This window comes from Mustela lutreola, chromosome 4 (assembly GCF_030435805.1).
Source record: "Mustela lutreola isolate mMusLut2 chromosome 4, mMusLut2.pri, whole genome shotgun sequence".
Classification (NCBI taxonomy): Eukaryota; Metazoa; Chordata; class Mammalia; order Carnivora; family Mustelidae; genus Mustela; species Mustela lutreola.
In genome coordinates this window covers 43,262,035-43,276,548 of record NC_081293.1, presented here as the reverse complement: position 1 = coordinate 43,276,548, position 14,514 = coordinate 43,262,035, and the positions used below count along the sequence as shown (strand labels likewise).

Below are 14,514 nucleotides of genomic sequence, written 5' to 3'. Positions count from 1 at the left end.
CATGACTTACTCAGGTCTGTGTGACCTTGAGCAAGCCTCTTCATTCCTCTGAGGCCTAGGCCCCATTTCTACATGATGTAGATGATGATAATCAAGAGATCTGTTTAGGATGAAAAGAATAATATATGTATATCATCTGGCCCAGTGCCTGGAACACAGAGACTGCTCAGCAGATTTCTGGGGGGGTCTAGGCCAGGCCAGGAGCAGAGCTGAGTCCTGGTGTAGTGAGGGAGAAGTCCTGGGCCACTAGAGTTAGACCTGAACAGGACAAGAAAGGGCAGTGGGTAGGCAGAACCTGTAAGCTACTGGATGGTACAAAGCTAAGATGATATAGTACTAGATACCCTGATGTGCAACTTGGTGGCCTGGAGCTAAGTAATGTGTTACTGCATGTGTCTGTGGGCTGTTAGATGATGCAGGACTAAGAGGTGGACTCCTTACTTGATGTGCTTATATGCACTCTTGGATGGTACAGAGTCAGACAGTGAGCAACTGGATAGGTGTATGTGCCTTTAGATGATATGGACCTAGGGGTAAGATCCCTGGCCCACCCATTGCTCTGGACCAGGGATCCTGAATTTTGTTTTAAAAGGGCCATGTAATATATATTTCAGGCTTTGGAGATGATATGGTCTCTGGTACAACTACTCAACACTGCTGAAGTAGTAGGAAAGACACCATAGACAGTATGTAAATGAAAGAGTGTGTCTGTGTCTCAATAAAACTTTATTTACAAAAATAGGCCATGTGCCAGATTTAGCCCATGGACCATATTCACCGATACTTAGTCTACTCTTTCCTCATCGCTGACAGGAGCAGGTGGCTGAGAGAAAGGAAGGCAGCCTCTTTCCTCTTTCTGAGGACCAGCATGGCTTCTTTCTTAAGAGAAGGCTATGAAGAGACAAGCCTGCAAGGGACCCTAGAGTTACTTCCCTTACCGCTCCCATCAAGGGATCCATGGAGGATAACCTGCTAACTGGTGGCACCAACTGTAGCTCAGATTTACGTGTCTCTGCTCAGTCAGACAGCAAACAGATGACTCATTTAGGGACAATCCCCTATTTATTGAGACTTACTGGGTGCCAGGCAGGACTGTTGTAAAAACTGGATGTTGTGGGCTCTTAATAAATAAATAAAACTTCCTTTGTCTTACGTATTCTTTCCTGTTCTCCTCATCAGAGCCCAGAAAGGGCTGCCCCCTTCTTGTCTGAGGGGCCACTAGCATGAAGGCATGGGTCACAGAGGTGGGACAACCATGACATAATCCCTTTCCCTGGTTCTGAGACTGTGGAAAAGTAGTCATCTCTTACTAAGCAATTTCCCACCTAAATTGGTTTCAAGTCATTAAAAGCTGCAGCACTCCCTAGGAAAACATAACAGCTCTCTGAGGTTACTCTCTACACCAAGCTCCTTGACTTCAGGACCAATTAGACATTGCTCCACTACCAAGCACTCTCCAGAAATGGAGCCAGAGTCACCAAAGATAACTGGAAATTAGAAGGGAGGTCATCCTCCCCTTGCTAAGGAAGATTCCGGCAATGCCCCTTGGGGGCGCCCCTCCTCACCTTTGCTGAGCTGTCCACACTGCTTAAGCATTTAGGGCCAGGAGCTCCCCCCACCCCCAGACAGGCGCATGAAGAGGATCTGAGAGTAAATCTGAGCTCTCCTTCCAGTAAAAAAAAAAAAAAAAAAAAAAAAAAAAAAAAAAAAAAAAAAAAAAAAAATGCAGCACACTCCATTTTCTGACAATACCATAAACTCACTTTTATGACAGTAGTTATAAAACCCTTAACATTTGTCTAGTGCTGGCAGTCGGTTTTTTTCTTAGAGATCCAAATGCAGGAGGGAGATTTGTGACCCCAAAGCTGGTTTGGGGTTTATAAAATGAAGGTGTCATAAAAGTAACACATCCTATGTACTGAAAAAGAGATTAGATTCTGCACCCCGAAGCTTTAGGCATTTCTGAGGACTCCTTTCTTTGCATCTTCCACTACTTAACCTTTTTTACATGGTTTTCATCATATCGCCAGAGGGTGAATGATTTCCAATGTGCCAGCAACGAATGAGGGCTAAGTAGGATGACGAGGAGATACTTCCCCAATGAACCATCTCTAGATTTATCACCCTCCACAGGGCTCCGTGGTGGTGTCTGTTCTCTTATGGTACACCAGGAGCAAGACAAGGCAGGCACATGGGAGCTTGTAAGGACAAAAAGGGCCTGGCATCTGTGGCAGTCAAACTCTGCCTGGCTTGGTCAGGACTGACTTACTTGGAAGAGCAGGTAGGTGCTCTAAGTGGGATTAATCACAACCCTGGGTTCAGGACACCCATCCTTTTGTCCAGGAATGGCCCTCTTTTTAATTAACTCATTAGTTATTTCTTACAATGAGGAATGAAAAAAAAAAAAAATTAAACCCTGTGAATCTAAAGCTAACACTGACCTTGACTTCTATTCAACTGTTTGGTTCTCTCCTCCCCGTTGCTCTGCCTCTCCCATCTGCATTGACCACTACCGTGCATTTTGTATTTCATCCTTACTTTGGCTGTGTGCATGCATGCGTTTCATACATTTTAAATGGGTCCTAAGTTGTATGTTGTTTTCTATTAGTTGACCCATATAAAATTGCCTTTGATGCTTTTTCAGATTCAATGTTATTTTGCTAAGATTCATTCGTGCTATTACATGAAGCTGTAGGCCATTCATTTCGTGGCAGGTCCTATTTTTTTCACCTTGTTAAGGTTCATTGGGATTGTTTCCAGGGTTCTGACTTTATAAGTGATACTACCCTGACCTTTTTCACTTCTGAAGTGCATGCAGGAGTTTCCTTTGGGTAGATATTCAGAGTGGCTTCGCTGGGTCATAGGGTATATGAATGTTACATTTTATAAGAGAAGAGCGTACTCGTTTCCAAAGTGGTTGTACTGGGTACACTCCCACCTGCAATTAACCACCTGTTACTTGTGTCCTCTCCACCACCTCTCATTTTATGCCAGTCTAATTGGTGTAAAATGATATACCTTTATGGTCTTGATTTGCATATCCTACATCACTAATGATTTTGAACATCTCTTCCTATGATATCCTAGCCATATGCATTGCCTCTTCTGTGAAAGGCCTGTGCAAGTCTTTTGCTCATTTTTCTGTTGAATTATTTGAATTTTTCTTACAGATTTATAAGAATTCTTCCAATAATCATGATATTAATCTTATCTTGGTTATAACGCACTGTAAATATCCCCTCCCAGTATGTGACTTGTCTTTTTTTTCTTTAAACTGTCTTACAATGAACAGAAGTTTAATAAAGTCAAAAGTAAAGTTCTAATAAAGCTCCTTTATTAGAAGAACTCTTCATAGCACTGTTGCACTGAATCGTCACAAGAATCCCATGTGGATGGGAGTGTCTGCTCTCTATGAGCGACAAAGAAAGCAGAGAGCAGAAACTCAAAACCCATTTGGCCCAGGCCTTATGTTCGTAAAATGCCTTAAGTCACCTTTATATTCATTATCATCTACAGCCCCAAAGATTCACCGTCAGGGATGGAAGAAGACCCAGCAGCTGGAGGCTAGAGCGCCATCTTTTGTAGTTCACTAAAACAAAGAGATTTTAATAAATCTTGTCAGGACAGGAATAATGCATTTATACTGTGTTCTGTTATTTTTGTTATCACTTGGTTGTGGTATCAACCATAACGTGTACCTCCAAGGGCTTTAAGTTTCTAAGGAGACTCCCAATGGATGTCTCTCAACTCTGAGAGGTTCCAGACAGGAAGAGTGGTGTGCTCAAATTTACACAGCTGGCGAGTGTGGCGCTGGGATTCACACCCACGCATGTCAGGCTTCCGAGCCCAGATGCTTCCTGCAGCTCAGTGCGGCTAAACAGCAAGGAGAGGCCATCCTGAGCTAACTGCTCCGTGAGAACGGAAGGGGAAGGAGGAGATGCCGAGGCAGGCTGGACTGCCCATCTACTCAGAGACCACATCTTTCTCATACCATTCACTGGGGACCTGAGGGACAGCAGCTATCGCAGATAAGGTGTCATTGGACAGGGCACCACCACCAGTAGCTTCCTTATATGACACTTGCCTTCACCCCATCATTTTCCTCCTCCTATTAGGGCTCTGCAAGCACAAGGTGGATAAATGCCAAACACAGCCCGGAACCCCAAGTGTCAGACCCTAACTAGGAGTGTGACCCCATGTCTCTGATCCTCATCTGTATAATAGGATAGTGATGATTAATTCAGGTCACTGTGGGCAATTCAGTGAAATAAATGAGCAAAGTCTAACCCACTGCTGAAGCATGCGATGGGTTTTCTGCCTCCTCCTTCTCTCTGGCCCTGGCTTCCTCTCAACCTGCGCTCTTTCAGGTTTCCTCACTGTGGACTCCATCATGGGGTTGCTGCCCTTACCACCACCCCCATAGCACACCTCTCTGCTGAAGCACAGTATCACAGATATGCCAGGTCAACCGACCAGCCCTTGCTCTGGACCACCCACCCCTTATGTGTGGTCTTCCCTATTCTAACCCCTGGTTGCCCACTGTGTGCCCGCCCTCTCCTCAATCTTGTCCCCACAGTCCCTCCACCTCTTACCTGCTCCTCTGCTTCTGCTTTGGCTGAGTGTTCTCACTTGGGATGGCAGGTCTCTCTGAACCTCCATCCCACGAGCCCATGAGGAAGGAGGACCATGCCTCAGGCTTAATCTGCCTGCTCTTCACTGACCCTTTAGAAACTTAGAAGATATCTAATGAGCAGCTCTCTGCTTCTGTTGCCAAGAATGGGCATCTTAGCTAAAGAACATGTACATCTCCTATAGACACTCACAGGCCTGTGAGAAACTTTTGTTCTACTGGCTGAAGACGGATCACCCTGCAGGTGACAGGGTGACTCAAAGGAGATGCTTCAGGAAGGTGTTCCCTACCTTGGAGATGACAGTGCCCATAGTCAGTCACAGTGCACACGTGGCCAGGTGGCCACCTCCCGCCTACCTTCCTGATGCCTTCCGAAGGGCTGGACACACAGTTGTCGGCCCCTCCGTTCTTGCTGATGGTCCGCCAGAGCTCAGCAAATGTGCTGTCTTGTTCCAGGGGGTTGGTGCCCTTGGCTCGGAAGTACTCATACACAGCAGAGTCCCGAACAGTGCCGTAAGATATATCAACTTGTTTGGAGAGGTCCTGGAACGTCCTGAAAATGCAAAAGGACAGTGAAACATGGGAACATGATGCCACTGCAGGGATATAGATGGGCTGCAAGGTTCTCCTGAGGACCAAGCCCAGCTGTGGCCCACTCTTTCCATTCTTCACTCCAAACCCCGAGGAGCTCCAGTTCCACGGCCCAGACTGTAACTTGTCAGGGCCTAATCCTAACGCAGGTATATTTCCTCAATGTAGATTAATTCAATAAGATTACCAAACATCTAAAATCAGCTCCTGCCCTGAGGTCAAGGGACAAAAGGATCTGTAAGACAGCATTCCTGCACTCAGGGAGCTTATAGTCTAGCCACAGACACATACAGACAATCACAGTATAAGAGAACAACACAGGCAGCTGGACACTAAAAGTCTCCAACTCCAACGCCTACAGCACCAGAAAGAAACACATGTTAGTATGATTGATGACAATGTCTAGTCTCTGCCACTTAGAACTGGCGTGGGCAGAGACACGCACTCGGGTTATGCCCGTGAAGAGGCGGGTCTCCTCCAAAGTTTGTGGCTCTTCTAGATTTCGATCCAATTGTTACATTTTGAGCACCTCCCCCTCAATCTGTCTTCCAATAAAGAAATCTGTGTTTTTAAAGGAAGTGTCTTGATTTTTAGGCGTGGGCAATTATTAAAAGATGGTAAAGATAAAACAAAGCCTTTCTGAGAGCCTGGAGTTGGTTTTATGCAAAGGAGAAGCAGGTAGCTCAAGCTACGTGCATGTTGGAGGGAGGGAGCACATCCAGGAGGCTCCCCAGCAGATGCCTGAGCTGCGGGGGGAGAATGAGAGTCTTCCTTGGGGTGGGGGCACTAGTCACACTGGGAAGGACCACTTGGCACAAAGCCCTCACCTGCCTTTCGCAGGCACCACCTGGTTCAGTGTGCTGAGAGAATGTTACATACATAATCAAATGGCAAAAAGAACAAAAATTCCCCAAATGCTCAGTGGTGAGCCAGGCTCTCTCTGTCCAGGCTCCAACTTAATCACTCTTTATTTCTCTCCTGGAAATTTCTTTCTCCTTTGTACCAACCAGGATCATCATCTCCACTTTTCCCTCAGTCCCCCCTTTCAGAAGATCCAATCTTCTCAACCTGATCTACACAACCCTCCATCTTCTGATCTCATCTCCAGCTACTGCTTCTGTCTCCACCCAGCCCCAAAGCCAAGGCTGAAAGGAGAAATCCCACAGAGCTCCCCCTCTATAGCACCAGGCCATGGTGCTTCCTCTGCCTGGAACCCCTTTATTTCACTTATCTACTTGATGTTCTCCTGCAAACACCTGGAAGATCTCGGTGCCTCCCTTCCCCACGCAAAGCCACGGCCATCACTTTCCTCCCCGTGCCATCTACACCCTCCGTGGTTTCTATGGCAGCATAATAGCACTGTGATTTCCAAGCAAAGCATACCAGGGTGAGCAGAAGCCGCATCTCTGGAGTCCAACCACCTGCCTTACATTGCAGCTCCCCCATCGTGGACAATACAGGACTGGCAGGTTAGCTGAACTCTCTGTGCTTCAATTTCCGAATCTCTTAGGGCAAGAAGCAAAGCCTGTGGTAGGGGGCTACTGTTATGATGAATTGAGAGGATGTGTGTTAAGCAGCTGACTCAAACTCAGGGGCCAGTCACCAGGAACAATTATTCTGCATAGTAGACTGTAAGAAGCTGGAGGGCTGGACCCAAGGTTACTTCTGGTGTGCATCGTGGTGCTGGACCCAGGGCTGACAACAGTCTTCACAGCGTGCTCACGGAAGAACCAGTGATAGCTGCTTCCTCCTGCTTGGGAGAGACACTCCGTGAAGTTCCTTTAGGCCCTGCTACACAGTCCAGAAAGGGAGCTCAGTATTTGTTTCAATACATTACAGATGAAAGGAAACATAAAATAACAAATTCGATGAAGAAATCTTTCTAATTATTGTTCATTATTTATATCTAATTGAAGCAAGATGTTCCTTTGCTTGAAGGGCCCCAAGGGTTGTAACTCTGTCGTAATTTGCCTGTAATGAAAGGCGGGGGGATCTCTTTTCCCCACGTTTTTTATTTTTCTCATGGTAATACAAACAAACACGAGGCTTTGATGAATGGTAAACATCAGGATGAATTACACAGTTGAGTCTAAACACTGAACTGTTCTAAATTACTGCAGTTTCCATGAGTCTGGCTTGAATGCCTAACCGCCAAGGAGCTCAGCACTACTGTTCCATCCCCACGTTTGAAATGGAGATTTCCTCTCTCCTCCTAGTAGTTATTCATGACTGTGCCCCTGGCCAGAGGCTCAGGGATCATCTCTGGATGACAAGTAGGCAGCCCAAATATTTATGGCTTTATGTCCAAGTCTGTCCCAGTAGACCTCATTGTTCCCACCCCCCAATACCACCTCCGTTCGCTGGGCTGGCCTCATGGCTTAGCCCCACGGCTTCCATATATCACTTCGCAAAGCCACGAGTCATTGCAGATGGATCTCTCCCATCTCAGATGCACACATCCTCTTTCAAGGAAAGCTTGCAAGCTCACTAACAGGCCCAGCACATACTAGGTACCGCCATCATATCTGAGAGTAGATAATGCTATCAAAGGACTTGGAGGTTCAGGCAGGAGGACCCAACTATTCATATGCCAAAGCCATCATCTCCTTGGGGTACTCATTCTCTCATCAGAGGGTACAGTTTTGGAAGGGACACCAGTGGAGGAATAAAGGGGTCAAGGAGAGGCCAGCAAGTCAGGGTCCAAGCCAACTCTGGCAGGCAGGGGAAGACAGATGCGCACACCAGATAGGACACCTGTCCAAACAATCCAGAGATGCTTAGCTGGGAGAAGGCAGCACCAGCACACTTAAGTTAGCATGTTTCTCCAATTAATTTCTTCAGCAGCAAGTGTTAGGAAGCATCCACGCACCCCCGCCACAGAGAGATGCAGATCTGTCCATCGTAGGGGCTATCTCTATAAACCTCCACCAAGCAAGCTGCCCCTGGCTGAGATCATTCAACCAGTTAGTGGTTCCATCAACAGCTCCATTGAGCAGTCACTTGGTAAGAGAGCAAGGAATGAATGGTGGGCATCCTCGTGGGGTTCGTGGAGGGGGGTGGATGGTCAGAGAAGTAAACCGACAGTAAGAAAACAACATGAGCAAACTACAGGAGAGCTCTGCCTGGGGGATCCTGGAAGCACAGGGGAGGGGCAGTGGGCTAGGGCCAGAGCTACAGAAGCGCTTTGTAGAAGAGGAAATGTTAAGCGGAGCTGTGAAGGATGGGTGGAGGGAGCTGGATGGAGAATCAGGGGGGAAGGCATTCCAGCAAGACAAGATATTACCCAAGAAGGCACTGGTGGTCCCTCTGGGACACACACTTCATATCAGCTGAAATGATGGAGGTTTTTGAATCTTAGAGGTGTGGGTGTGAATCCTGCCTGTGAATAACTTCGCTATACGAGGCAGACCTGTAGTTCTCAAAGTATGGCCCTCAGAGTCCCAGCATCAGCATCCCCCAAAACCCTTGAAGAAATGCAGTTTCCTGGGCCACCCCAGAACTACTGAGCCAGAAACTTTGGGGTGTCACTCAGCAATCTGTGCTTTCACAGCCCTCCAGGGGATCGTGATGCACATGCAGGTTTCAGAACCCCCAACTGAAGCCTTAGTTTTCTTAACTCAGAACTTTCTCACAGGTGTGGTGAAGATTAAGGATCACAGACATATGTCCGGCACATAGGCAATGTTTAAAGATGCTAGCCTTTCTATTAGGCTGCCAATAAGGAGTTCAAATGGTCAAAGAAGAGAACAGTGTAAAGGAATCATCAGTGATGGGGTGGTGATGGTCATGCTTGGACAGAAGCAACCAAGGACAAGCAGCTTCTCTGACTTTCCTAGACTCATTAGATTGAAGCCTGTCTTGGCACCTGTCCAAATGCATCCCCAGTAGGGAGCCTGTTTCTTGTTTCCATATTGTTGTCAAGGTACATGCAAATGCCTCTTCATCAGCATGCAAGGGGTCACCTTGTGAACACTACATGTTTTAGGTACCCGGGAGGCCTAAAGTGACAACCTGAGGAAGTCACTGAGGAAGTCAACCTGAGGAACCCAGACCCAGCATGGAGACACCAACACACCATGGGCAGGCTATATGGACTCTTGTTTTGGGGGAACTGTGATGGTAACTGCCCGGAAGAGGTTTTCCTGGGAAAGCAGCGAGTGCCTGGGTGGCAGAAGCTTCCAGGGAAGGATGTCTTAATGTATTTACTTTTAGTGAAGTACAGTTGACACACACTGTTACATTGGTTTCAGGTGTATGACATAGTGACTCAACAAGTCTATACATTAGGCTAAGCTCAGCGCAAGTGGAGCTACCATCTGTCACCATACAATGCTTTCATGACCCTGTCTGTATTAGGAAAGGAAGTCTTTAAAAGCATCTTCCCTGGGCTGCCCTGTCTGGGTCTGCCTTCACTAATGAAGTGTCACTTTGCAAGAATATGCACTTTGCAGCTTACTCTGCAAACCTGTAGCCTGCTGTCTATCCCCGTGCTTTTTCATCTTTTGACAACATTTAGTGTTGGAATCCTCCGATGGCAAAGCTTGGCCCTATTTCTAAGCTTACTACTGAGCCAATATCTTTCACTTAGTTGTGTCCTACTGAAACTGGGTTTAAGACCAAGGGGAGATGCTCCTCTCTATCTCCTGGCTCAGATGGGTAATTTGGAGGGTCTCCCCTAGCTGAAAGCATAGCCGACTCCCATGAACACACCAGACTGCCTTGCAAAAGGACTTCCCAAACATCCTTTGCCTCTGAGAGCAGTTTCCTCCAATTACACATGCACCTTTGACGTCCCATGATGTCTACTTTGGCTGTGGCCAAGGACAGCCTACCCAGCTCAGCACCACCTCCCTCCCGCCCCATACCTTTCTCCATAAATCAGTCTTACTCTTTCCTAGATACATTTTCATTAACAAAGAGATAAATGTGTTTGCAGCATGAGAAAAATCAATAACACAGAATTTATAAACACATCTTTGCATGTTACAGAACTATTTACATTGGCAATAGAGATAAATACACTTGTAGCAGGAGCAGAATCAATATACAGTATATGTAAAAGAGATTTTAACAACTGTGGGGTGGCCATAATCATGGGCCTGATAAATCTAAATCTATATAAATCTATTACTGTTCCTTAAAAAGAAGAGAAAGTACTGGAGTAACCCAAAAGGCCTGGTAGGGTGGGGATGCCCATCCTCATAACCAGAAGCTGTCTGAACTACAGCCCACAGATGGCTTGACTGGGATCCCAGCAGCCCCTCTTTTCCAGCACTCCCATCTGAGTGTCTAGGAGATGGCGCTGCTTGACTCATTTGGGATTACCTGGGTGGGTTTCCACAGCCTGCTTCTGGAACCTTCCAGTATCGGTGCTCCCAGCTCCCTATTTCCCTGCCCTTTCTTGGTTTCTTCCCCAGTGTTCCCCATTGTGCCTCCAGTCTCTCTTATTCTTCTCGCATGTGGTGTTCCCTTACCCGGGGCTTTGCCACATTTCCGGTTCTCTCCTCTCCTAGACCCGGCTTCTTCGAGGGGAATAGGCTCTCAGGTGAAGGCTGAGACACTCCCGAGATGCCTCTCAACCTCAGGCTCTGAAAGGCTCCACAGGTGCCTTCGTTCTTTTATTTGTTCATCCCAAAACACATTTTCCTAAGCATCCGCTCATGTCAAGCACTTCTGCAGAGATACAGCAGGAACAGCACAACGTTCCCGCTCTTGTGGAGGTAGAGGGACAGCGACAAACATACGAATGACATTAACAAAAACACAAATAACTACGGAATGCCAGGATCAGCAAGCTTTCTGGAAAGGAAAGAGTGTGCAGAGGCAGACTATAAGGGCCACCTACCACTCTGGGCATACCCTTGAGTTTTGCGCTTTTGGTTTTTTTAGACCACTTTAAAAATGTTTCAGGAAAAAGAAAAACAGTCTTCGTTTGCAGGCTGCTAATGTGGCTTGTGGGGGCGTAGCGGGCAGACCTCTGATGTCACATAGCCAGTGATCTAAAGTGCTATGAAGATGAATAAAGCAGAGAAAGGACGTTAGAGAACAATGGAGGAAGTGATTAGATCAAATGTGCAGGGGGTTGTTTTTCCCACTGGACTTGACACTGAGGGCGCGTCCTTCTTCAGCACTTGGAGGGTGCCCCTGCGGGTGGGCCTGACACCTGGAGACACCGTGTTTTCCAAGGAGCAGAGGCAGGCAGGTTCCAAGTTTGTGAGCATCTCCTTCCCTGGGACAGTCCCCTCAACACTCCCCAGGGCCCACCGGGGAAGCCTGAGAGTAGGTGACAATGGGGCTGGCGGGGGGGTGGAACTATACACACTCCTTTGTAGCCATCTGGTTCTGAGAGTGGCCACAGGTCTGAATCCCAGCCCAGGACAATTGTCAGGTTAAAACCTTCTGGGGACACTTACACTTAGTGACCCATCAGGATGAGGGCGACATGGCCCATGACAAGAAGACACATCCTGGGTGCCTCAGTCATTAAGCATCTGCCTTCAGCTCAGCTCATGATCTTGGGGTCCTGGGATCAAGCCCCGCATCAGGCTCTCTGCCCAGTGGGAAGCCTGCTTTTCCCTCTCCCACCACCCCTGCCTGTGTTCCCTCTCTCACTATGTCTTTCTCTGTCAAATAAATAAGTAAAATTTAAAAAAAAGAAAAAGAGGAAGACATATCCTTGTAAGATCTAGGAGGCCACAAAGCCCTTCTTAAATTGTGCGCCCCAAGGCTGCTGGTCACAGAAGGCACTCCCCTCCCTCCCCACCCACCCCTACATTGTTTTCTCTCTACATTCTATTTTTTTTTAATTGGAAATAAAAAGATGCCCAAAATAAACTCCCATTAAAAAAAAAAAAAACTGTTTTGTATATGGTATATTTGCATTCTGGTAAAAAATAACCATTATTAAATGTAAACAAATATAGGAACAAAAACAAGGGGAATAAGAACAGTTGTGAGACTTCCACTCTTTACAAATGTGTTTCTGAAAAATTTGCATTTTTTAATTACATTGTAAACACAGCACAAATCCTTAAAATTGAAAATCCTTCTGCTGCCCAAGTGACAGCCAGCTCTGAGCCTTGAGATCCTAGCTCTGCAGACTCCGTGTTCTCCGTGTCCACCCCCTCTGCCAGGTGCCCAGTGCAGCCGTGATCCACAAGGAGGAGAGAGACTCCTGTCCTACTCCATCAGGCACCGGCACTGCTGGCTAGGACGACCAGGCTCCAAGGGGCTGTGATAGTTCCATCTTCAAGCCCCAGAACAAAACAAAAATGTCCAGCCTAATCCAGAATGGCTTGAGCCATCCTGGGCATCCAGGGTCTTAAGACTGAGGCTCCCTCACCCAGGTAGGCTGAAGTTTCTCTCACTGGTGCATGTTCTGCCTGGACTGAGCCCAGGCCTGGTGCCCTGGTGGCTGAAGTTTCTGAAAGGTGGGCGTATGTGGTCATCTGTTTCTGATTGCCGAACTCAGCCCAGACCCTGGAAGTCAGCAGGGCTCAGGAACAGGCCCTGAGGGAGGGGGCCAGATCAGATGATGTTGGGCCAGGTCCCAAATCGAAGCGCCAGCATGGTTCAGAGGCTGAACAGCCACATCCTCCATTAAGGCAAAACCGGGGACCTCTAATACCACTGGCAAAGGGGATGCTCAGTCTCGAAGCTCCCTGCATTCCAGACCCATCTATCTCCTCCAGTCTCTTCTCAGGTTACTCAGCTCTCAGGCCTCTGAGCCTTCCCTCATCTCATTATCTGCCCACCATGCTGTGTCCTGCCTTCTGCACAGGACTAAAACCTGCCTGCCCTCCCGGATCACCTCAGCCGATGTCTCCAGTATGAAGAGCAGATCCCCCACTCCCCGGGATTCAGGCCCTGTCTTTGTGTTCCCAATATAGCCAATCCTAACCTCTACTTCCTTGGAATTCATGTGACCATCGACATGTTGGTCTCCCCTCCCTCAGGGCTGGACTCTGTCCAGGTCTGGATCTCTGTCACTCCACACAGGGTCTGACAGACAATAGGAGCAGGCTTTGTGTCTTCTGCAAGAATCAACTCTGGTTTAAAACAGCTCTGTTTATAGTGAATATGGTGGGGAAAAAAAATCCAGGCTGGAGACCAGCACAGTGATGGGTCTACCTTTAGAATCACAGCCATTAACTTAAGGAGGACCGTCAACTTGCCTCAAGCTTCCCAACTCCCCTCCTCAACTGATCCTCCCAGTCTCTTCGATGACTCACACAGTGACCCTGCTTCCCGTTTCTTAGGACAGTAGAAGCAATCAGTAGAGAGTTTTGCGTCTCTATAAAGAACTTCTTTTCCTAAAACCACGGAATACCCACTGGTCCTACTTTTTAAATTGTGGTCTGCCATTGCTCCTACTGATGTCTCACTCTGTCTCCCAGAGCCCAGACCTCCCTACTTTCTCAGAAACACTGCCCTTCTAGGAGTCTCCTCTGTCTCCTACATCAAGAAATCGCTTCCCTATACAGATCATTTCCATCAGCATGAAAACATATACATATTCTATCTTGTGGGGAAAAAAAAAAAACAAACCTGCATTCTTTGAGATCACACCTTCCTCCAACCACTCTCCAGTTCTTCCATCCCCATTCTTCATGACCCTACCTTGATCAAGTTTTCATCCCCACACTGAACTGAAGCTGTTTTTGTCAAAGTCATTAAAGATCCCACTCCACACTCTGCCCCAACCAGTGGAATCTGACAAACTTGAGCACTCTGTCCTTCTTGAAGACCTTCCTTCGCTTGGCTTCTGGGATATCACTCTTTCTTAGTTCTCTAACCTTGTAGGTGCTTCCTTATCCCTCCCCTTTCTACCTCTTCTCTTCCCAGACTCTGAATCTTGGGGTGTCCCAGATTCAACCCACAGATTCCCTCTATTCTCTAGTGACATCCCTTTCACCATGATCTGGTCAAGTCAACTGGCTGTAAAAACATCCATACGCGGATGCCTCCAGTGGACCACCTCAGTCCTGACCCACCCCAGGCAACTGCCCCCCACCTTGACATCTCCATTTGAATGGCTAATAAGTTCCAAGGTCTTGAATTGTGAGCCCCAGAACCCATCGCCAAGCCTGTTCTTCCTCACCTTTGTCCATCTCAGACAAACATAGCTCCATTTCTTGAGATGCTGTGGACAAAAGCCTGGCTATCACTGCTGATTCCTCTCTTCCTTGTATCTCTTACATACTACCTCTGCATATTTGCTCTTTGCCACCACTGAGGGAGCTCCAGAAGCAGACTGCTTCTCATCACCTTCACCGTGTACCACTCTGTGTCTT

At 47.3% G+C, this 14,514-nt stretch overlaps 1 protein-coding gene across 2 annotated transcripts in view; it reads right to left on the bottom strand.

Moving 5' to 3' along the window:
* GRID1 (glutamate ionotropic receptor delta type subunit 1) overlaps positions 1–14,514 on the bottom strand; it is a 693,966-nt gene that overhangs the window by 38,938 nt on the left and 640,514 nt on the right. For both annotated transcript variants that reach the window (XM_059169718.1, XM_059169719.1), the window contains exon 13: positions 4,988–5,183. In XM_059169718.1, the coding sequence (XP_059025701.1) occupies positions 4,988–5,183 (196 nt within the window). The remainder of the gene's footprint in view (positions 1–4,987; positions 5,184–14,514) is intronic.